This window comes from Diabrotica undecimpunctata, chromosome 1 (genome assembly GCF_040954645.1).
Source record: "Diabrotica undecimpunctata isolate CICGRU chromosome 1, icDiaUnde3, whole genome shotgun sequence".
NCBI lineage: Eukaryota > Metazoa > Arthropoda > Insecta > Coleoptera > Chrysomelidae > Diabrotica > Diabrotica undecimpunctata.
In genome coordinates, this window is record NC_092803.1 from 42,834,844 (window position 1) to 42,859,483 (window position 24,640).

The following is a 24,640-nucleotide window of genomic DNA, read 5'->3' on the forward strand; positions in this document are numbered from 1 at the left end:
TGCATTTTAAAAAATTTGGATTGTGGGCTGTCCTTTGTTGCAATATTTCACAAAAATCCACTCTAACCGGTAGATCATCTGGCAAGAGCTCTTGGACTTATCTGTAATGATAAGGATGTAATTGCTGCTCTTTCAGTATCCGCCAAGTACTTGAAGAAGAAGTATTTGTTTGTCTTGCTATATTCCTTACGCTAACTGTTGGATCTTGATCAAGTAAATTTAAAATATTATTTTCTTTATTAATTGTTCTTGTTGTTCTTGGTCTACCAGAATTTATTTTATTTTTTCTCACATTCCCAGTTTCTCGACACGTCGTTCAACAGCTCTAAATGTTTTTTTACTTGGTTAGTTTCTTCTAGGAAACTTTTCTGCATAACGTGTCACAGCTGCACTAGAACATCCTAAACATTCGCCTAAGGTTAATAACATGTCAGTGTATTCAACATTTTGATTTGATTTTACAAATAACAAGGTTTCAAAACTCTAGTTATTGTTGATTTATCGTCATAACAATCAATAAATGTCAGATTTCCATGGCACACTTGGAGAAAATAGAGGTATACCTATTAGAACTTTATCATTACTACCAGCATCAATTATTACTTCATAATTTTCAAATCAAAATATTTCGAAAACGGTACACAGTATCGAGTTTTACTAAGAGTACCTTTTTCGTGTAAAATTGAATGATGTTTAAGTTTACTTGAAATTTTAATTAATAATTATACTCTTAAAAAAGTTATATTGACTAATACTTAGTACGATCCGTGTAACTAGCGACCTCTATAAGAATCAGATATAAAAACAAATTCATGGCATGTATCAGCATCCAAAACATATTCGTATAAAATTTCATTACAAAGTTGCCACTAGTTTCGACAAAATCGTAAAAAATGCGTAATTTTTTTTTCTTCAACGCCCTGTATCTTTTTCAAACCCCAATTTTTTTTCAGTTTTTTACCTATCCTAGAGATGGGGTTACCTTTTTTTGAAACTCCCTGTACAGATATATTTTCTAGCACCTATAAAACTTAATGAGAAATTAAACACTATTTACTTACTTTATTACGCTTCTTTATATTCTATTTACACTACAACTCTAGAGTCAAATTATAAATTATAACGTTAAATTTTTACTCAAGAGTAAAATTTAACTTTATAATTTTACTCTAGAGTAAAATTTTAACATTAAATTTTTACTTTGTGTGTTAAAATTTTATTCTCTTTATCCTATGTTAAAAAAAATTAATCTTATGAACCTTTTGTGCTGTTAACTGTGATTGTCTTAAATTTACTAAATGTTTTATTAACTAATTCTGGTTTGTAATAAATAAAATCAACTTATATTATCTAGATCTGCATGGAACTACGCACTATTTTTGAATGCAGAGAGTAAAATTTGTCCACACAGAATAAAAATTTAACGTTAAAATTTTACTATATATCGTTACGTATCTTACAATTTTAGAAACACTACGGAAATGGCCAAACATGCCAGTAGTAGAAAGAGTATGCACCAAACCTCTCACTATTCCACCAGTTCTTCCACACGAGAAACCACTTCACATCAAAGTTGGCCAACTGGTCACCATCGTAGCCTACGGATTACATCGCGATCCACGGTACTATCCAGACCCGGAAGTTTTCTACCCAGAGCGATTCAGTGAAGAAAATAAAGCAGATATCAAGCAATATACCTATATACCTTTCGGTTTAGGACCGAGGAACTGTATTGGAGCCAGATTCGCAGTGATGGAGGCGAAGTTATTCTTTTTCTACATTTTAAAGAACTTTAAAATTGTACCAACTAATAAAACTGATATACCTCTTGTATTAAGTGATACTGCTATTTCTTTTGCAGCGAAAAATGGGTTTCACATGGGGCTGAAACGAATATAGTGTAAATTGGTCTTATATATATATATATATATATATATATATATATATATATATATATATATATATATATATATATATATATATATATATATATATATAGTTGTTCTTTAGAACCCTGTTTGGAGTTGGTAAATTATTGGTAGATATAAGTATACATGGATAATAAATTAATGTTACTAATAAACTGTTTACGATATTAATGATAGAACTAATTTCTTACCGGCGCTGATACAACTGGAAAAATCAATCCTATAGAAGATGATAAATATTATAATAATCTCTAGAATACTGGCTAGCGAAAGGAGATTTTTTTAAAGTTAAATACATTACTTTTGCTGGAATATCTGCTGAATGAAAAACTACATTTGAAATTGGGGGGAAGTAGTATAGGAGGTTCCATAAAGATATCAAGGAGATTTTGATAATGAAAAAAGTTAACAGAATGACGGTATTAGATTTTTGTTTTGATACAGTGCAGCAACAACCGTTGATACGTATTTCGACCTCCTTAAGTCTCTTCAGAACGGTCACTGCTAGCGTCACTGCTAGCAGTGACTATACCGTTCTGAAGAGACTTAAGGAGGTCGAAATACGTATCAACGGTTGTTGCTGCACTGTATCAAAACAAAAATGTAATACCGTCATTCTGTTTTGTTATTTACTTCGTTGGAAGTACGAGAAACTGAATTCACTACGAATTTTGACTAGGATGAACGGCTTGTGGAATGCAATTTTAGATTCCCTTGCCGAGTAATTCATCCAGCTGTTTGTTTCGCAAATTTTAGGAAACACAGTGGTTAAGATTTGAATTCGGTTTCGCTAAGTAGAAATCGTTTGATTTCTCTTTTTAAAAAAAAGTTAAGTTTGTGTGACCTGTTAAGATCTGGTGTTAGAGTTTTTAGCCGCGCAAGTGTCCCTAATACGCCTTAACGATCACCCAATCTAATCCACTGTTTGCTTGTCACTGTTCTTATGTCATCTACCCATCTTTTTTGAGGTCTTCCCATGCTTCTTGTTGTCGTCCTTGGTCGCCATTCTAGAATTCTCCGTGTCCACCTGTTGTCATTATATCGGGCTACGTGAGCTGCCCATTTGTATAGTATAAAGTTAAATACATTACTTTTGCTGGAATATCTGCTGAATGAAAAACTACATTTGAAATTGGGGGAAAGTGGTATAGGAGGTTCCATGAAGATATCGAGCAGATTTTGATAATGAAAAAAGTTAAGTTTGTGTGATCTGTTAAGGTCTGATGTTAAAGTTTTTAACCGCGCAAGTGTCCCTAATACGCCTTAACGATCACCTACGTAATAAATGGTCTGTTCTCAACGTAAGTAACAATTTTTGATTCTTTTCCCATAAGTTAGACACCATCTATTTGTATACGTATCAACGTATTTCAAATTCTATCTTATATAAGGTTTTATTCTGTATATTCTATATAATTTAAATAAAAAAAATATGTGATCCAGCATTATCAGCTACCTTGTCTTGGAATGTAATTTCTTATTTAAATGATGGTGACCATTTTCCGACTGTAATAACAAATCCTGACAGTATACAATACTCTTGTAATGTTGTAAAATGGAACATAAAAAATGAAAATTTGCAAGATTATTATAATCTAGTTTCAAATGAAATGAATACACCAGATGAAATTTGACAATCAAATAATAATATTAATAATCAAATTCAAGAGTTTTTCAATTTATTATTAAATGCAGCCAAAAGAGCCGTTGGTAAAATGAAATTGCAAACAATTAAATTCATCAATCCCTTGGTGGAATTCTGAATGTCAAGAAGCTATTAAATTTTCAAAAACAGCATTAAATCGATTCAGAAATTATAATACACTTGAAAATAAATTAGAATTCAAACGAATAAAAGCTTGAGCTAGATTTATCATTAAAAGAAGTAAACGTGAATCATGGAAAAAGTTTATTTTAGAATTAAATTCTTCTACACCAATTAATAAAGCATGGCAAATGGTACAAAAGATATCCGTGAAAATACGTCTTAGTTCTTAAAAGAATATCAAAATATATACACTTCCCCTTTAGATATAGCCAATATTCCAGCTAATCATTCTAGCTATTACGTTCTTTCTTCAGATTTCTTGACCAAAAAAGAAATAGCTAAATCCAAAGGTATTGATATACCGTCTGATGACCTTTCTCCTTTATATTATCTTATACCCATGGATGAATTAGTATACTCACTCCATAATACGAAAAACTCTTCTCTCGGGCCTGATAATATCCCTGCAATATTTCTGCAAAAACTTCTTTCATCTGCAAAGAAACTCTCTGGATATCTATAATAATACATGGAGACATGGCAAGTTCTCAAAAATTTGGAGTTCACCTATCGTCATCCCTATTTATAAACAAAATCAACCAAAATCTCTATCATATTCATATAGACCTATTTCTCTAACTTGTGTAATGCGCAAAGTCCTCGAGAAAATCATATCCAACAGATTAATGTGGTTTTTAGAAAATAAAAAATTACTTGCCTCGGAACAAAGCGGATTCCGGAAAAATCGTTGGACAATCTTATTAGTTTAGAGTCTGAGATTCATGAAGCAATGGCATGTGGACAAAAATGTATCGCAGTATTTTTTGATATAACTAGAGCATGTGATACAGTTTGTAGACATGGTATTATTCAAACACTTAGTCGATGGGAAATAAAAGATAATGTAGCACAATTTATAAAAAATTTACTGTCTCATCGAACTTTTATTGTACGAGTTATGGTACTTTATCTAATAGAAAAATTTAAAAAAAAAAGGAATTCGCAAGGGTCTAATTTAAGCGTCTCCCTATTTCTTATTGCAATAAATAATATTATTTCCACTTGTGAATTATCAGTAAGAGCTAGACTCTGCTGATGATTTAATCATTTTTGTTAAGGGGATAAATAATAAAATTATCCAGGTCCATCTAGAGAAAGTACTGTGGAATCTCGAATGATGAACAAATTGTACTGGTCTTCAAATATCAACAACAAGATCAAAGGCTATGTTATTTTCAAAAAAAAAAAGAAGTTTTATCACTCCAGAATTAAAACTACTTATTTAATAAAGAAATAAAATATATTGAGAAAATTAAATGTTTAGGCATGACATTTAACAAGAGATTATCGTGGAATCACAACATTCATGATCTAAAAAGTACTTGTCAATCTGCACTTAACATTATAAAATGTGTTGCACCCAACACGTGGGAAGCAGATAGTAAAACTCTGACTCTTATGTCAAATCATGGATCAGGTCAGGATTACGATTCAGCAAAACCATATTTGATAATACAACTCGGTCAAATACAAAATAGTGCTCTGCGAACCATACTTGATGCCTTTTATACTAGCCCTACTAAAAGTTTAAACTGTGAAGCTGGAGAAGTTCCCCTGGAGTTTCGAAGAAAAAACTTCCACTAGCATTTGCGGCATCATTCAGTACAGAAGTTTACCTGTTATTTACAATGTCATAGCCCTTGTCAAAATCCATTACCTATTACCACTACGTAAATTCAGACCGTTTTGGGAATGTTTTACAACACATGCCAGGCTTGACCTTCCTTTTTATGAAAGGGTAAATAGAAAGGTCAACACTGTTCCTCCCTGGACTGTTACCATGGACTTTAGAAAATATTTGAGGCTATATGAAGCATTGAAAAGGTGGTTTAATTTTATTCTTCTTCATTATGTGGTAGAAATGTATTTATTGTTTGATTTGAAAGCCATTTTGTTCGTTTGGTAAATTTACTAATATACTTTCCTGTGGATTCGTTATGTCACAGATGTTTTTTTCTACTATTATCTTCTTTATTACTTTTATATAATCTTCAGTTCTTCGTACAATGGTTCTGCCATATCAGTTTGGTAATTTCAATTCTTACTAGCTAGACTCTACACTTAATATTACATCACTTGATAGATTTTGATCATTCGACGAAGAGTTAACAATATCGAAAAAAAAAACATGAATTAATGTTGATGTATTTAATATTAGTATTGTATAGTACTTTCTTGATCGGTTTAAATCTTTATTTATATTTAGAATTTTAAAGATGTAAATTCCTGTCCTATATCTTCGTCGGACCATTGTTATTTAAATAATATACTTATTCCATCAAGTTTGCACTAAGATGTAAACATTAGTTTATAATTAAATATTTTTACGATAACTCATTTTTTTCGTTGATAAAATTTTCAAGGTTTCAACGCTATCATTTATAAATAGTCCTATCAATAAATACATAAATAAATAACGTCAATTCGCGTAATAACTTCCGGAAAATCTGAACATCAGAATAAGAAGATAAAGCAGAATTTTTGATGAAAAATCTATAAAACTAGATTTCTGATTACCAGATATGAAATCGACTATAACTGTCGTCTTAGCAAAACAATAATACGAAAAATTTTCATTAAAATACCAAAACACTGTATGTTGTTCGGAAAGTTATCTTAAAAGTGACATATGGCATTTCACTTTCTTCACATTTATAATTGAAAATGGTGTGTCGTTTTATATAGAAAAAGAACAAAAATACTATTCACAAATTGCATCACTCACACTTAGCAATTTAAAGGGAAACTAAGTGTGAGTGATTTAATTTGTTAATAGTATTTTTATTATTCACCCTCAGCAATAATGCTATTGAAAGGGAAACTGCTCCTAGACTCGTTATATTGGAAAAGCTTTCAGCTCCAACTTGAAGAAGCAATCATTTTGTCTGTTCCACTAAGAACCAAAGAACAACAAAGTTTTCTAGTGATGAATACATATTACTTTCGGATGGTACGGAATAAAAAGGAAAAACATTTACAGTCCTTTTATTACATCATAGTCCGCGCGCTGCCAGGAAATAACCGTCAGGGTCCGAAGGCGCCCACTCTCTGTCTCAACAGGTCCGGCCGGGTGCAGCATTTCTGTGATTCTCGTTCTTAGTTTAGCGGCTTCGTTGGTGTGTTCTAGTTTGCCAGTTGATTCTATTTGAACAATAGTAAAGTAGTGAGTACATACTGAATACAATGGAAAATAGTGGTAGCGATTGTAGTAATGTAGACGTGGGGACTGCTGATAAAAAAAGAAGAAAAACAGGCCGTGTGCGTGACGTTGTGAAACTTCTGAGAGCCACTACTCATGAGGTAGGGCCAGATTGCAAGTGCCATCGTTTTCGTTGTTTTGGGAATGTCAATGAAGCCGAAAGGCGACGCATTTTGACTCAATTCAATGAACTTGCTAACTACGACGATCAGAATCGGTATTTAGGTGGTCTGATAACCGTTCTCCCAGTTATGCGTAGACGAATTAGAGTGCGTACAGGGAGACCTAATCTTGCTTCTTATTCCTATCGTGTTAGGAGTGGCCCTGATGGAGACTTTCGTGATGTGCAAGTATGTTTCAAAGCATTTTTATCCATTCATGAAATTTCTGCTTTCCGAGTACAAAGAATTCGAGAATCACTGACCTCAACTGGCATTGTACCATTAGACGCTAGAGGAACACACGGAAATAGGCCCATTAAATTTCTGAAGATACTATCGTCAAAGTGACAGGGAGATAAAATTCCGATAATAAATTATCGTATGACAAATTTCGCGAAATTTTTTAAACAAAGTTTAATATTGCATTCGGTTTTCACGCCAGCAGTGATGCCAAAGGTTTCTGCAAATCTTGGAGAAATTACAAGAAAAAAACAACGAGAAACAACTTCATCTTGCGAGAAGTCAAAAATTTTATTTTGTGAAAAAAAAAATATCGAAAATTGTCGTCAAAATCAATCGATACCGAAACCATAACCATAGACTTCCAAAATCTTAAAATTTTTTAAAAAATTTACCAACCCCTAATCTAACCTCAAACGATGTCTACTATAAACGGGAACTTAATTTTATACGCTTTAATGTACATGTATTTACCGATTGAACCTCTGTTTTCTATACTTCTGACGAATCGGTAGCAAAAAAGGGGGCTGGCGATGTGTGTTCGATGATTGATCATTTTGTGTATAACGTATTGCCATCTCAGGTTCAAAATTTGATAATATTTTATGACTCTTGTGGAGACAAAAATAAAAATTACATAGTTTTTCGGTTCCTTCATTATTTAGTTCAGACAAAAGGACGGTTTGAGTTTGTAAAAGTAATTTTTCCAATCAGAGGACATTCATATCGAGAGTGCGACCGGGACATGAGTTTAATTAATGACAAAGCTTATACGTAAACTCCGGAAGATTGGAGAGAAGTCCTCCGCAACAGCAGAGTGAAACAAAAACCGTTGCAAGTGGTGGACTGTGGAAAAAATATCAAATTTCTGAATTGGACTAAGCATTTCTCCAACAAGTATTACAAGAAATGCCCAATGTCTACGAGACCTATTTGAGTGTTGGAAGTTAGGAAAAATAGCCCTTAATTTATCTTTCATGAGAATACCTATTCTGGGATATTTGCAAGCTCGCTGTTTTAATGCAAAGTTAAACGAAACCCGAAAAGAAATTTAAGGAACGCTCATAATATCAAAACTCCAGAAGTTACTAGCCACAATCATCCCGAAGCTTTGTACAACGGCCCACTTCCGGTCAAAGCTGCTAAGTTACAAGATCTTCTCCACTTGACCAAATATTTAAAAAACGTAAACTCTAGAAAGTTCTACACTAATTTTCAAGGTACTAAACAGGAGGGAAGTTTGGAGGAAGAAACATTTTTGACGCCGACGCGTCATTTTGAAATTTTGAAACTGTTCGAAAAATTATTACTCAAAAGGTTAAAACTAATTTTAGAGGATAAAAACTTAATTTCGTCCCACCAGTTTGATTTCAAGAAAAAGCACTGGACCGTAGATCAAGTTCACATAATAACGGATATAATTGAAAAAACGTTAGAAGGAGAAAATGTCAGCTCCACGGTCTTCCGTGATGTGACACAGGCTTTTGAAAAGATTTTGCACAAGATTTCGTCAAAGTAGTGCCACGAAATAGCAGTGTTCACATCGATTCACTACTCACCATCAATTCGTTTCTAGTCAAACTATATTCATTTTAAACAGATTTAAATTAAAAACTGCATAAAAAACTAACAAAATACAAATATTAAATGAAAAGGTATTTGGTATTTTGAAATCACACTCCAATCCAATTATCGCTTCACATCAAGTCCAGAGAATGCTAAATGATATCCAGCAGTGACCTGTCCACTAGTAATCCTTAACAATCAGCAACTTTCCCAAACAGAAGATGCCAAATACCTAGGTATGCACCTGGACAAAAGACTCACATTGGAAAAACATTCACAAAAAGGAAGCACATATGCTGGGACTCACACTCAGCAGAATTTACTGGCTCATGGGCCGTAAATCAACGATGTCACTTTAGAATAAGCTCCTAATATCCAAGATACACTTTATCTCCAAAACTATTTACTGCCGCACTTGAAGACATCCTTAAATCACTAAATTGGGAAACGAAGGGACTATCGATAAACGGAAAGTATTTAAACCATCTAAGATATGCAGATGACGTAGTACTAATAGCCGACAGCTGGAAAGAACTGAAGACGATGATCGATGAGCTTCATACGGAATCCATAAAAAAAGGACTGAAAATGAATCTGAGTAAAACTAAGCTAATGTCGAATAAAGATAATCAACCGACGATAACCATCCAAGGAACAAAAGTGGAACATGTAGAAGAATACATATATCTGGGTCAGAATATCAAGGTAAACAAAGAAAACCAAACTACCGAAATAAGCAGACGAGTAAGAATGGCATTTGGAAAACTCTCATACATACTGAAAGACAAAAAGATACCCCAAAACCTTCGAACAAAAGTGTTCGATTCTTGTATCTTTCCCGTTCTCACTTACGGAGCTCAAACTTGGACATTCACAAAAAAGAACATGGACAAGATTCGAAAAACTCAGCGAGCCATGGAACAACAGATGCTTGGTATCTCACTAATAGATCGGCAAACGAACGAAGCAATCCGGAACAAAACAAAAATAAAGGACGCCGCGAAACAAGCAGCTAAATTAAAATGGAAATGGGCTGGACACAACGAACGTCTCGAAGATGGTAGATGGAACAAAGAAGTCGGAAACTGGCGACCGTACGATGCGAAGAGACCAAGAGGAAGACCTCAAATGCGCTGGAGCGACGATATCAAAAGAGTCGCAGGACCAATGTGGAAACGCCTAGCACGCAACAGGGATGAATGGCGAGAAATGGGAGAGGCCTTTATTCGACAATGCGGATAGAAAAAGGGCTATAAAAAAATCCAAAATAGTCATAAAGTCTGTCTGGAGTTATGGAATACAACTTTGGTGTTAAGCTGTCAGAATCATCTGTTTAAATTTTTATTTGAGATACTTCTTATTTTAAAATAACTTCATATAAATACAATGTCCAATTTTTACAATGATTACTTCGACTCGTATTGTATTAACGTGGAACAAAAATATTAGTAAAACATTTTAATGTACCGTTTTTAAATAAAACGAGCGGTTCCAATTTACGTAAATATATTTATTTATAAGTTTACAGTACGATAGTATCTTAACAACTAACGTTAACTCCTAAAAGCGCTGCTTATATATACAAGTTATTATGTACTAGAATATTCTGGAATAGTTCACCTCTATTCACTTGCACTATCGCTTAGATTCCATCCCGATCGATACATCCGGAACGTTCTCGAAGTCGAGATCATCGTCGTCTCGAGATGCAACCGTTATATGGGCTACGTCGAAATAAGCAAGTTCGGTACATTAAGTTGAATTTTCATATTTATACTTTGGAACAGATTTCTAAATCAGCAACTATGTAATATGGCTTTTTAAGAAATAGTAGTCACAGTAAACAATTGAAAGAGTCCATTTACGTGACGAGGACTGACCGTTATACAACATGTAAACTTTTTCAGTTTTATTAAAATCTACAAAAAAAATACATATATAATAAAATTGTTTTAGTCAATTTTAATAATATTATTAAAAGTTTAAAAATACAGAAAACCTAGTACAAAGCTTCGCGCTAGTTGTCAGTACCGCTTACTGTATAATTTTTTTTTCTTGGACTTGCGATCTGTTTGCATTTAGGAAAGGATGTACCATAAGTTTGGACCAAAGTATTGGTAACTGTTAGTTAAAAAAACATGGATCCTTCAGATATAATATAATATTGTTTGATACTATTGTAATTTAACGAGCTAATAAATGTTTAAAGCAACAGGGAGTAGTTTTGAGTATTTAATATATTTTAAATTTTATTTTATGTTAGGTAAATTTTTTTAAATTCTACATTGGAATATTTTTTATGTTTTAATATTATAGTATATGTTACAAATCATCCATATTGTTGGAAATTATTTTTATAACATTATCAATGGTATGAGTCGGAAGTGAGGATATCGTTCTGCAGAGGCCCGGCATGATCTAGCTGCGATTTTGACAATTTTAGTGATAAATAATAAGTTAATAAAATATTTATTTGTGTGTTCTTAATTAGTAAATTTTTAACCTTTTACCATCTTTATCTAAAGAAGTAAAAATCCAAACTTGGAGTTCTCAATTAAAATGTCCACGAGACTCTCTACAATAATAATCAAAATCATATAACAATTTAATTTATACATTAAAAACTAAATATCTCAATAATTGTTAGATTTGAAGATAGCAAGTAATTAATAAAAATTAAAAAAACAGTTGAAGTTATTTCTAATAACGTCATAACATATTAGAGCGATCTACGTAGTTAAAAAAGTTGAAACAATTTTAAGCACCTTGTATATTATATGTTATTTTATCCACGAAAGTTCATTAAAACAGATAATACTAAAAATATGTGACCCAAACAAAACGTTTACGAGTTTATTATTTATAAAGATACAGGAACTGGCTACTCTTTCGCGATAAAATTAGTCATATCTCTTAAAACATTCATTGTAAGGAAGCTCAACTTTATAATATAAACAGGAATTTATATTTAAAATAAGTACCTAAGTTGTGTGTCATACACAGTGAACCAAACTACTAGGAAGTAGGCGTACAATACTGGTACATTTTATGACTCGCACACTTACACTCTCCTTTCTCTGCTCTACAGTTACTCCTCTTTTTGCATTCGATTCGGGAGGGGTCAGGAAAGTTTGTGACCAAAATTCCTGTTGGTAAGATGAAAATTGCATTTTGTGCATAAGAAAAATGCAAAAAGGTCCATAGAAAATGAAAAATTTGAAAATAAGACAATATCGATAGGAGTGAGTTTAATATTGTTACTCGGGAGGTTTTCGTGGTCGCTGAACACGAATATAATAACTAAGATGGTTCTGGAGCTACCTGGTGCCCAGGGTGGAGCTAAGGTCATTAGTCGGGGGTTTTTGGGGTTGATGAACACGAATATTACAACGGCGATGATCTCCAAGGTATCTGGTGCCCAGCGTGGACATCGTCACCTGAAATTTTTTGTTTTTCTTTTTTATTCGAAATCAGTCGAAAGTCATTACTTGTGGTGATTTTTGAGGTCACTTAATACGAATATTATGACAGCAATGCTCCTCGAGCTACCTGGCGCTCAGTGTGGACCTCGACTCCTAAAATTTTTTGTTAATTTGTTATTTAAGATTTTTATAAACGTGTGGTATCAAATAAGAGTTAAAATATAATTTCTTGAATATAAATACAAAAAAAAAGTGTTACAGTAGGAGGTACTTTAGACCAGGGGTTCCCAATTTTTTTGGTCTCGGAACCCTAATTGACGATATTTTTTTTTTTGGCGGAACCCTAATTGACGATATTTTTTTTGTGGAACCCTATTTTGATAAATAAAGAAATTACCTTGTAGTTTGAATATTTTTCATGTAAGACTGTAAAAGAAGGAAGAAATTATGAATGAAAAATAATATTATAAGCAATACAAAATATTTATTATACAAAGATAAATACAAGTAAGTAACTAACTATTTCAATGTGAATAATGAAATTTTTCTACACATTTTCTTATAATAGTATTAAAATTAGGCTTAATTTCTGGCAATTGAATATGAAGATTCGGAGCTTTATCCAGCCTTTTTCTCAACTTGTTTTTGGTATAAGCGTAAGCTGAAAAACCAGTCTGGCATCGGTAAGTCATCACAAAAGGAAGTAGAACCATGATAGCTTTCTCAACGATTGCGGGATATTCATCTTTAAGTGCAATACAAAAGTCATTTAGATTAGAATCTTCTGATTCGAATTTTTGTTTTAGAAGTTGAGTTTATCGAATATATCAGCTAAATGAGCCAATATAATCAACCATTGCTCATCATGCAATAGTTCAACAAGCGTACTAACAGATACAGAAATGGGTTGTCCAGCAAAGAATATCCTAAGCTCGTTGCGCAATTCAAATAATCTTAATAAAACTTTTCCTTTTGAAAGCCATTTTACTTCCGTGTGTAGCAAAAGTGATTGATGCTGACTTCCTACCTCTTCACGCGCTTTTTTAAAAAGCCTCGACTGGAGTTGACGTGGTTAACAATATGTACGGCTTGATCGAGAACTTCCTTTAAAGCCGATGGCATTTTTCTGCTACAAAGGCATGGTGATGCAGAACGCAGTAACTGCTACTACAATTTGGTACAATATTCTTTATTCTTGTTACAGTTCCTTTTATTTTGCCGACCATAGCTGCAGCTTCGTCGCTGCACACAACAATACATTTGTTCCAGTCAATACGGTGTTTAGTCATATAATTATCAATGACTTTAAAAATTTCTTCTCCTGTTGTGTTGGTCTCCAAGGGTGTACAGAGAAACAAATCTTCTTCAATTGATCCTTTGAACGGGTATCTCACGAAAACAAGCAGTATTGATAACCCGGCGACATATGTACTTTCGTCAAGTTGCAAAGCAAACATCTCACTATCTTTCAACCTACAGATTAATTCATCTTCAATGTGGTCTGAAATCTTATGAATTCGATCAGATATGATCTTATTAGAACACTGAACTTCTGCAACTTTTTTTGCTGCATCTTCTCCGAGTACGCAACTGATGATATCTACAGTACATGGTTTGATTAAATTCTCTGCAATCGTGTGTGTTCATCAGCATGAGCAATTCTGTAACTTAACGGGAATGATGCTTGTGTTGCGTTTTCATTATCTGTTTTAAAATATCTCTGTAATGTAGCTATACTAGTTTTATGTACTTCTTTGTGTCTATCAAAAAAGCTTACACTTTTATCTTTCATAGATAAAAAATAGCTCAAAAGAGCTATTGCACATAATTTTACTTCAAATAATGCATTGTTCTCTCCTTAGATTCAGCCTTTTTGTTGGTCGGTGTATTTTGTCAACACCATGTATCTTGTAAAGATAGCTAATATTTTGTTTATGTGATATGGGCTAAATCGTTATATTTTCACATCAAAATATTGTATGTAATAAAAATATTTACGTATATTAATAAAATATTTTTGTCGATTTTAATTACTATTCTAAACATATTTTTTCCTTTAACTCTTTTCAGAACTTTTGATATTCTACAGCTTTTATGTAGTGTCGGTTAAGTAACCACGTAACAGGCGCTAAGAAGTAGTAAGTATCTATGCTGTTTTTCTAAAATTTCTCTCCAATATCGTATTTTTTGACCTTAAATAAGTTCTTCATTGTTTTTTACAAATTTTTTTCTTGTGATTTTTAGCATTCTTCACTTTAGCATTTAGCATTCTTCACGATGTTTATCCTCGTGATAATACTAGTTCTAATTTTAATATACTACTATCTACTAAAACCATTGACATTTTGGCAAGAAATAGGTGTAATCCAAGAAGATCTACATGCAGCTTTTACCTTCAACTGGTTTTTTATGTTTCGAAAACATACCTTGGCCGAGATCCTAAGTTTGATGTATAAAAAATTTCCTGATTGTCGATATTACGGAACTTATCAGTTTAACATACCGACTCTGATACTAAAAGATGTCGATCTGGTGAAGCAAATCACTATCAAGGACTTCGATCACTTCAGTGAACATCGAAATATGGCGGATGAAGTTGCGGATCCGTTGTGGGCAACTAATTTGTTTTCACTAAAAGGTAAGAATGTTTTAAGAAAACTCTTATAGGTGTCTTTAGAAATTTAAAATAACAGACTATAGAACACATAAACATCCTTCTCTAACTTTTTCCTTCGTAACGATGTAGTGGCGACATGTTATTTGTTAGACTATTTCTGTCCAGTACGTTGCCTTCAACTATCACTCGTTGCCTGTGTTCTCTTCTTCTAATTATATGTCCAATATATATTTTTGTTTTGATTTATAGTTGTGCTGAGTCTAGTTCTTCTTCCCTTTGTATAGACATGACTCTGTCTATTTTTTAATGTGCCTCCAGGAAGTTGTCGCTCCATCGTATTCATACTTCGTCATATATATGTACTTCTACCTTGTCCAAAGTACCTTACCATCGATTTTTTTAAGAATTTTCATCTCTGCTGTCTCTATTATTCTTTTTGTCGTCTCTGTGCTGTATACGTCATTCTTGGTCTGATCACTGTTTTATAAATTATGCCTTGTATTTCATTTCCGATATTTTTATTTCTCCATATTGATTCATTCAGGCAACCTGCAGCTCTGTTTGTTCCATTCACTTGATCGTCGACTTCTGTTTTAAGCTTGCCGTAGCTAAATGGTGTGATGACTAGATATTTAAACTCCATCGCTTGTTCTATATCTGACCTTCCAGCTTAAATTTACATATTAGTAGATTTGCTGTTATACCCATGCTTTTTGTCTTTTTTGGGGTAATTAACATATTTAATTTTCTGGCGGTTGTATTAAATTAGAGCAGCATACTTTGTAAATAATCTTCACTTTGGGAGATTATTATTGCGTCGTCTGCATAGCAGATTATTTTAGTTCTTCTAGTATTGAATTATTTGTGCGATGTGCGGTTCGTGGTTCTCGCAACATTCTACGGTAGACCCATATTTTAAATACCATTATACACTTTGAATCGGCTTTTTTGAAGGTTAATGTTTCTGAATATTAAATCCTAATTAATCCATTTTAATTAATGTTTCTCGAATAAAGTATAATTTTATTTTTTGTAATGTCAGTGTTCTTCCATATTTTTTTTAAGTTTGACATATCTCGTCTTGGCACCCTCCACTATTAGAATATATTTATGGAAAGTAAATATTGCATATTTTTGCTTACTTTAAACAACATTGCATATTTAATCTAAACACGATTTGTTTTGCATATTTTAAAAATAAATTATAGAAAAGTTAGAAATTTTCCTCTCTTACAAAACAAAGTGTGTCCCACAAAAGAAATGTTTCAGGAAAGAGTATTTTTTACATAAAGTAAAACAGAGTATGTCCCATTACTTATGGCATCCAAAGTAACTTTCAGTACAAAGCCTCCTCATTCGATATATCCTGGGATGGAGAGGGGTGGTTGGTTTTAGCTTGGTGGTCAGATAGGTACCACTCCATTACGGAGTGTGACCGGTTTGATCTTCGGACATATGGGTCCCACTGTTCCATTGGAACAGACATGTCACTCGGAGCTGGGGTTCTACAAAAATTGTTATGTGTGTACGCATAGAATTCCTACTAGTGCTATGCTAGTTCTATGCTAGTACTATGCTAGTTCTATGCTAGTACTATGCTAGTTTTGCAGGCGGGCCCTTTATACCCTAGCACCGGGAATGGTTGGGAGTCTCTTCAGTCATCTAATATTTTTTCTTATCTATTTTTTCTTTGGAGATTATATTGTTGATGAGTCAGCTTTTGCTACTGCTTCTCTAAATTTTTTTGGGTATTTTGGAACCATTTTTTGTCTTTTATTTGTAATTGCCTTACTGTAATTCCGCTTGTAACATTTTGTCGCCGGAACCACAGTTTGCAGCTGATTTTGTCTTCACATTGATTACTGAGCTTCTCCATGCATCGTTTAGTAAAAAGAATATAATCTATTTGGTTTTTGTATCATCCTCTAAGCGAAATCCATGTTGATAATGTTCGCGGATGATGTGTAAACATTGTGTTCATTATACTTAGATCCGTATCGATGGCGAAATGAAAGAGCCAATAATCTATGTCATCTCGTTCGTCTAAGCCATGCTTACCTATAGTTCCATTCAAATGGTCATCTATTTTTTTTTCTATTTTTACATTCCAATCTCCTATTATCTTTCTTAGGAATATCGAAAATGGTTGCATGTATCAGGTGGTATGTTTCGTCTACCATGTCTTCTTCCACTTCAAATGTTAGTATATATACCTGTATAACGTGCATGCTGGCTAGAATTTAGGGTTATTTTGATTATTCGATCATTTACTGGAAGGTATTGATTTACATATTTTACCCATGTTTTTAAATTTGTCTTGCTATACCTTTATTGTTCTGATTTATTGTTTATCTCAGATATTCCACATATATCTATCTTCTTCTTGATCAGTCTATTTTCTAATATCTACAGTTTACCTGGTTTTAGCAGCCCCCTAACATTCGACGTTGCGATGCGATACGTAATTTTCTACATAATGCTAAGTTTTATCTTCCAGAATAATTTCGCAGATATTGTAATTTCGTATCTCCTGAACGCCTTGACCTGGAAACAAATATGGCGCTGGTTGCTAGCCGGATTACACACAACAAAATTTTCTTGCTCAGTCGTCATTTCATAACGCTCTTTGGGAAGATAATCTCCATATCTTGATGGAGCTTCTTCCGTTTGGTTTATAACTAAGTTATTTAGTTAATCGATGTTCATCCATTCTGTTTATATGTTTCCATTTGGTTCAGTATTTTTTTTTTTCTCATTGATTGAGTAGGTATTCAATTCTTATATCTTCATTTCTTTATCATCATTTATTTAAGAAACGGCTTGCTTTTTATACTGTGTATTTATTTATTTTACGGAAGCATTTTTCTATTTTAGGGGCGAAATGGAGAAGAATGAGATCAATTCTAAGTCCCTCATTTACGAGTAGCAAACTGAAATTAATGTTTCCTCTCATTAATGAGAATTCTCAAAAGGTTACAGACTACTTTTTAAGTAAGGACACAGACATTGTGGAAATAGAAATGAAGGAAGTTGCCACAAAGTACTGTACTGACGTTATAGCTTCCACAGCGTTTGGTCTGGAAGTAAATTCATTAGCTGATCCAGATAATGAGTTTTATATAAATGGTGGGAAGTTGGCAAACTTAAACAATTTTCGAAAAATTGTGAGTTTGCTTATTAATTTATTCTTTCCGAATATCGCAAAGGTAAGTGATGTATCAATATGGGATAATCATTTATGTAATCTTTATAATCATATACGCACTTAAGAAATATTATTTTTTTGACCTGTGACAGCACTGTGTGTTATTTCCAACCAATGTCTACACGGAAGATGTACTAACTGCCATATGTCGAAATGAACTTTCAACCTTTTCTGAAATATTAATTAATTATCAAGGTTAACTTTATTTAAAAGAAATTTGGCTAATTATTTTCTTTTAAATTATTAAAAAGTTTATAATCTTAGAATTGAATACAAAAACACGGTCCCACACAAACTTCAAACGATCTGGATCCAACCCATGGAAGCCATAAAATGGAGGTTGACAAACACCAAAACTGGGCCTCAAGTTATCCTGGATGATAACTATATGATTCTTTAAAACTCGGCTGCTTATTTTCCACTCAAAACCATGTAGACCCACTTAGCCCTCAGAAACGCTATTATCAGATCTCTTGACACGGGATTAAAAACTTGAACACGAAAACACGGAAGCAACAAACCGGTGATTATCTCAGTTTACAAAAACTGCCACATAGTATTTCGAGATTAAATCACCTCCTTCTAACCTAAAGTCATCGAATTAAACGAAAATTTGACGGTTTTTAAAACTCTCTGCGATGTTTCACCGTTCAGACACAAATTTGTTCTTCTTGACTGCTACACTAGCGAATTGCCCTGGACAAAATTCTTCATGACTTCAACAATGAAATCGACTGCTTTCGCAGCCGGTCCATCGAGTAGTGGCATCATCCTCGATAAATCGGTCTCTTGTGCGCATCAGCGGAAAAACTGTTTTTTATTTCCAGCGTAAATGTCTAAAGGCGGGTACACATTTGCGAGCAGAACTGTTCGCGAACCGTTTGTGAACGCTATATTCGTTAATGTGTACGGCAGAAAAAACCGCTTGCGTACTGTTTCATCGTGACTCGTCGCGAACCAAATTGTTGCGGTTTATTTCACGACTTCAAAGGAAGCTCGGCTTTCAGTTTGGACGGCGCTTATTAGACGCAGCGAACATTTTTATTGTGTCATCAAATCGACATTGTGTGAATGACGTGTTCCTTCCTAGAGAGACGTGAGAAAACAGTAAACTGATTATTGTCATGGACGTATAAATAAAGATAAAATCTTTATTTATACGTCGATGATTACTGTACATAATTTTATTTTTGTTAAACAAGCAAAAACAGGAACATAAATCAGTACCCAAATTATAAATAAAATTAATCATTTCGCACATGTGTGTTCGTTGTTGGTTTGTCGCTTTTCATGGATCGAGATAAGTATGCGATTAGTACGATGTAGAATATTTTTCAAGGATCTGTACGCGTACTGTACGTATACCGTTCGGCTCGCATATGTGTACCCACCTTTAAGAGGAACCAAGATCAATCGAAATAGCAATTTGTTTTTATTATAAACAGACTAAAAAGTTTACATTACCAATCTTAGAGGCGCAAACAGATTAAGAATCTTTTTCGGTGCTTTATTATATATGGTATGAAATGAAAATGCTACAATGTTTCGATCTACATTCCGGATATCCGGTTTTTAAAAATATTAATTAAGAATTGTGTTGAAAAGAATGAAAAATCAAGTTAATGTTGAGGTTACGTCTTCTCAAAAATTGAAAGTTGACTTGACCGCGGTACCATAGCCAACAGCCATGCTTTGTATGTAAAGATGTAAAGGTGGATTTTATGCCCTATGGAATTTGAAATTCTCATTATGTGTATTTCTGCATTGTTCATATGTGCTTAAGCGTTCGTGTACTGTGTTTGAGTATTGAATATGTATTGTGTATGATTAAAGGCGATGTGTCTAAGAGTTTCTTAATCCGCTATTGTTAGTATATTCTTATTGTTAACTTCTTCTTTAAGCATTGGCAACCAAAGCCCTATCATGTTCTGGTGAACGGTTTGCTACATATTTTTCTTCATTGAGTAGGATGGGGCCTGCTTCTTTGATTTTTCTTTTAAGTGTCTGTTTCTTACATAATTATTGATGCATCTTTCGGTTGTACTCTGTGTTCATTATCTTAAGCATGTTAACATATCTGTGATCTGTCGAAGTCCCTGTTTTGATGTATCTTTAATGCTCGTTTATCCTGACACTTAGCGGTCTTGCGGTTTCTCCCATATAGAAATTGTTGCATTGCATTCATAGGGCATTTTATAGATGCAGTTTTTCGATCTCTACAACACACAAGGGACACATCGTCTTTCATCATACACAATACATATGCAACACACAAACACAATACATGAACGCTCGTCCACACATAAACGTTTAAGCACATACAAATAATACAGAAACACACATAGTAATCAGAATTTAAAGTTCCATAGGGCATAATATCCACCCTCACATATTTACAGCCAAAGCATGGTTGTTTGTTTATGGGACCGCGGCCAAGTCAACTTTAAATTTTTGAAAACATAACCTCAACAGCAACTTGGCGGTTATACCCTTCTTTCAACAAAATGTTTAAATAAACTTTTTGAAAAGGCTTACTGGAGTGGAAATCGAAACGTTAAACTTAAGGTAATCAACAATGTAATTTTAATTTCAATTAATTGTGGCTTAATCCCGTATAAACACAATATGTAACTTAAAGCAATGTACTTGTCACATAAAGATTTAAATTAATGAGCTATAAATTAAGGGAAACTTTAAAAGAATATATCCTTATATTTATTAAGGCACAAAAACTCAGCAAGAAAATCAGCAAATGGAGACCAGTGATAGATTCACCAAGAGCCAGATCCAAAATGAAGGACCATATAATTAAGTACATTGGAATGCTTGGACTAAGATGCTGAACAGTTAAAAGTATACATTTGAAAGGATGGGAGAATATTGTAAAAGAAGCTAAGTCAAAGAACGGATTGTCACAGTCATCATGATGAAATGTATATAGCGTTTGTATGTTTTCTATAATTTGATGTGATGATGTACTTAAGCAACGCTAAAATAGACTATATTAAATATATTTTTAGGTGTAATACATTTTTATACATTGTGGACAAATTTGAATGTAATTATAAGTTCGAATTGTCTCTAAATTCCCTTTGTCCGATTTTTCTCAATCGGTGATGATAAATTAAAATATTGAAGTCGTGGTGTAAAATATATTTTTATTGATAACTACTGAATGATTACACTCTAGTTTTTGTTGCGGTAAAAATTTATAATATACTGCGTCCCAAACTAGTCCCGAAGCTATATTTATAATCTCACTAAAATGCTGCGATTTATCAAATAAGTGTATTGCCCTCTGCATAGAACAAAAACCTTTGACTTTTGAAAGCTAGAAAATATAATTTGAACCGAGCAAATAATTGCAGGCATTTCGTTAATAGTTTCCGTAATAGTTTGCAGAAAGTTGAAAAAACTGTAATTAAGCTACTAATCGATATTTTTCACAATTATACACGGTGAAACTATACAAATTCATGAAATTAAAATTAATGTGAGATTATAAATTAATGGACTAATTTGTGATTGAACACATTATAATTTTGTTGTACGGCACCATATATTTTAAAAATATATGGATCTCCTAGAAACTCTATCTCTATTGCAGCTTTTCAATATTCGAATAGTTAATGTCGACGTTGGAGAAACTTTAAAAAATATAATAGACGATACTATCAAATTTAGACAAGAAAAAGGTATCTCTAGACCAGACATGATCCAAATGCTTTTAGAAGCAAGAAAAAAATTACCTGATGATGATAAAACGAACGAAAATAAAAATAATGGTAACGAAGGTAAGCTATATAAATTTTATAGATGTTCTGTTAATAGCTTTTTTAGTACATTATTCACAAATACCTTAAAATATAAAACCATTCAAAACCACTAAGAACACAAATATGAATAAAATTTTATAAGAATAGACGATGTGACGGTTGGGCCGTCACAAGTTGTGTTGCTGCCTCAAACTACTGCAGCTGTTCTAGAGCTAACACTAATACAAAATATAGGACACGCCAGGGGAAACTTCCCTTCTTATTCTTCTGTCTGTGTCATTTTAGGTCCCCCTCGCGTGGTAAGATGTCAACAGGATACCATATTGGTGGAACGCGGACATCGAGACACTAAGAAATGTATGTATAGCAATTAGAGGAAGGTTAACAAGAGCAAGAGGTAGAGCAGGAATCAACCCTGGAAGAGTACCGCGCAAGAAAGAGGGAACTGTACAGGAATATCCGTACAGAAAAAAGAAGGCACTGGAAAGAGTTGTGTGAAAAGCTGGATGAGGACATCTGGGATCAAGGATACAAGATCGTCATGAAAAAGTTCCATGCGTATTCTCCTTACGAAATGCCTATGGACAAGAAGCTTGAAGTAACAAGAACGCTCTTTCCGGACGGCAGATGTCATGGTGTATGGAGGGATGAAGGAGCTGAGCGGGCTGTACCCTTTACCATGGATGAACTTATCGGGGCATTGGGTTCACTGAAGACTCGTAGGTCCCCCGGACTAGATCAGATACCACCTGAGGCGGTGAAGGGTCTAGAACGGGTGGAACCTGCGTGACTTCTAGAACACATGAATGCACTGCTGGAAGCACAAACCTTTCCTGAGCCTTCGGAGGACATCGAGGTTAATACTGCTTCCCAAAGCTAGGGAAAAGTATCGCCCCATCTGTCTTCTTCCATGCATCAGTAAGCTGTATGAAAGGATGCTGCGAGTACGCATAGACGACATGATTGAGAGGTCAGGTGGTTTACCTCGAAGGCAATTTGGTTTTTGTAAAGGAAAAAAGCACGATTGATGCAATCATGAGTGTACTCGAAGCATTGCGCAACAGAAGGGATGAACATCGCTGAGCGGCCCTGCTGTTGTTTGATGTTAAGAATGCATTCAATACGTTGCAGTGGAACGAGGTAATGAAGGCAATGGAGGAGAGAGAATGTCCTGGTTACCTGATGAATGTGGTGGCGGAGTATCTGTCCGAGAGAAGGATTATGGTGGAAAAGGGCACGATCGTGGACGTGATGGCCGGGGTACCCCAGGGATCTGTCTTGGGCCCGACAGATCCCTGTACTGGTAGTGGCCCGGGATGAGCCAGATCTCAAATACCGGGTTCGAAACGCAGGCGGCATCGTAAAGAAATGGATGACGCAGCACGGACTGAAACTTACGACAGAAAAAACCGAAGCCATCATTCTAAAGGAGACAAGGAACAGGCAAAATATTGAATTAAAATGTGCGGGAGCATGTCTAACACCCAAGAAACAAGTTAAGTATCTAGGAGTGACATTGCACCAGAATGGAAAATGGGGGGAGCACGTGCGGGAGGTGGTCCGGAAGGCTGGGAATAGTGCGGCTGCGTTGGGGAGGGTGATGCCGAACATTGGAGGACCCAAATCCGAAAGGAAGAGGGTCTTACACGGTGTTGTACAGTCGATTGTCCTCTACGCGGCACCAGTCTGGAGCGAGGCGGTAGAGATAACGGCCTATAGGAGTCTCATGACACGAGTGGACAGAACAAGTCTGTTGCGAATGGCATGCGCCTACAGGACTGTGTCTGCGGCAGCTTTATGGACCATCACTGGATGTGTTCCGTTGCATGTTTTGGGGCTTGAAAGAAAAGAGCTTTATGAGAGAAGAGGCCCAAACCTTACTGTGGCCGAGAGAAGACAGGAAAGGGAAAGGTCAGTTGAAAGATGGCAAGAAGAATGGAACAACACGGAAGATGCGGCACAGTGCACGAAAATGCTGATCCCGAACATAAGAGATTGAGTGGACTGTGGCCACATGCGACTGGATTATTTCCTGACGCAGGTGCTCACAGGACACGGGTGTTTTAGGGCTTACCGCTATAGGATCGGAAAGGCTGATACAGATGAATGCCTATACTGTGGATACTCGGACACTGTGACACATACGATGTTAGATTGCAGCAGATGGATAGTGGAAAGGAACCGAATGAAGAAAGAGACAGGTGTGAATTTTGTTACAGTGAGAGAAATGATTGAGAGAATGATTGAAAATAAATTAGGTTGGACTAACATACACAGCTATATCCATGCAGTGATCAAGAAAATCCTGCCCACGCTATGGGCAGTGCGCAGGATTTGGAAAACTGAGTTGGATCTTTAAAAGCACTAAAATAGCAAAAGCAATAAAATATTTGAAAACCAGAATTTACGATCAGTATATCCTCCCTATACTCACGTATGGTTCACAGACGTGGACACTCACCAAGTCCAATATTAATAAAATAGTAAAAGCACAAAGAGCGATGGAAAGAACAAGGCTCGGGGTGAGACTTATAGACAAAAAACAAACAAATGGATTAGAAACAAAACCAAAGTAAAAGACGCAGGAGAACATGCTGCTAAATTAAAATGGAGCTTCGCAGGACACAATGCCCGACTGAAGAAAGGAAGAGATGGAACCACAAAATACAACAGTGGAAGCCATGGTTAGGAAAGAGAA

The 24,640-nt window shown here is 34.5% G+C and overlaps 3 protein-coding genes across 3 annotated transcripts in view; 2 read left to right on the top strand and 1 right to left on the bottom strand.

Moving 5' to 3' along the window:
* LOC140442171 (uncharacterized) overlaps positions 1–1,905 on the top strand; it is a 61,739-nt gene extending 59,834 nt beyond the window's left edge. Inside the window, exon 11 of the mRNA XM_072533262.1 lies at positions 1,469–1,905. Coding sequence (XP_072389363.1) covers positions 1,469–1,899 — 431 coding nt within the window. The 3' untranslated portion in view covers positions 1,900–1,905. The remainder of the gene's footprint in view (positions 1–1,468) is intronic.
* An 11,545-nt stretch (positions 1,906–13,450) lies between these two features.
* On the bottom strand, positions 13,451–13,801 carry LOC140442222 (zinc finger BED domain-containing protein 5-like). Its single transcript, XM_072533314.1, has one exon. The coding sequence runs from the start codon at positions 13,799–13,801 to the stop codon at positions 13,451–13,453; it is 351 nt and encodes a 116-aa protein (XP_072389415.1).
* An 805-nt stretch (positions 13,802–14,606) lies between these two features.
* Positions 14,607–24,640, top strand: part of LOC140442276 (uncharacterized) — an 81,729-nt gene continuing 71,695 nt past the window's right edge. The window contains exons 1-3 of the mRNA XM_072533370.1: positions 14,607–14,982; positions 17,836–18,167; positions 21,774–21,960. Coding sequence (XP_072389471.1) covers positions 14,622–14,982; positions 17,836–18,167; positions 21,774–21,960 — 880 coding nt within the window. The 5' untranslated portion in view covers positions 14,607–14,621. The remainder of the gene's footprint in view (positions 14,983–17,835; positions 18,168–21,773; positions 21,961–24,640) is intronic.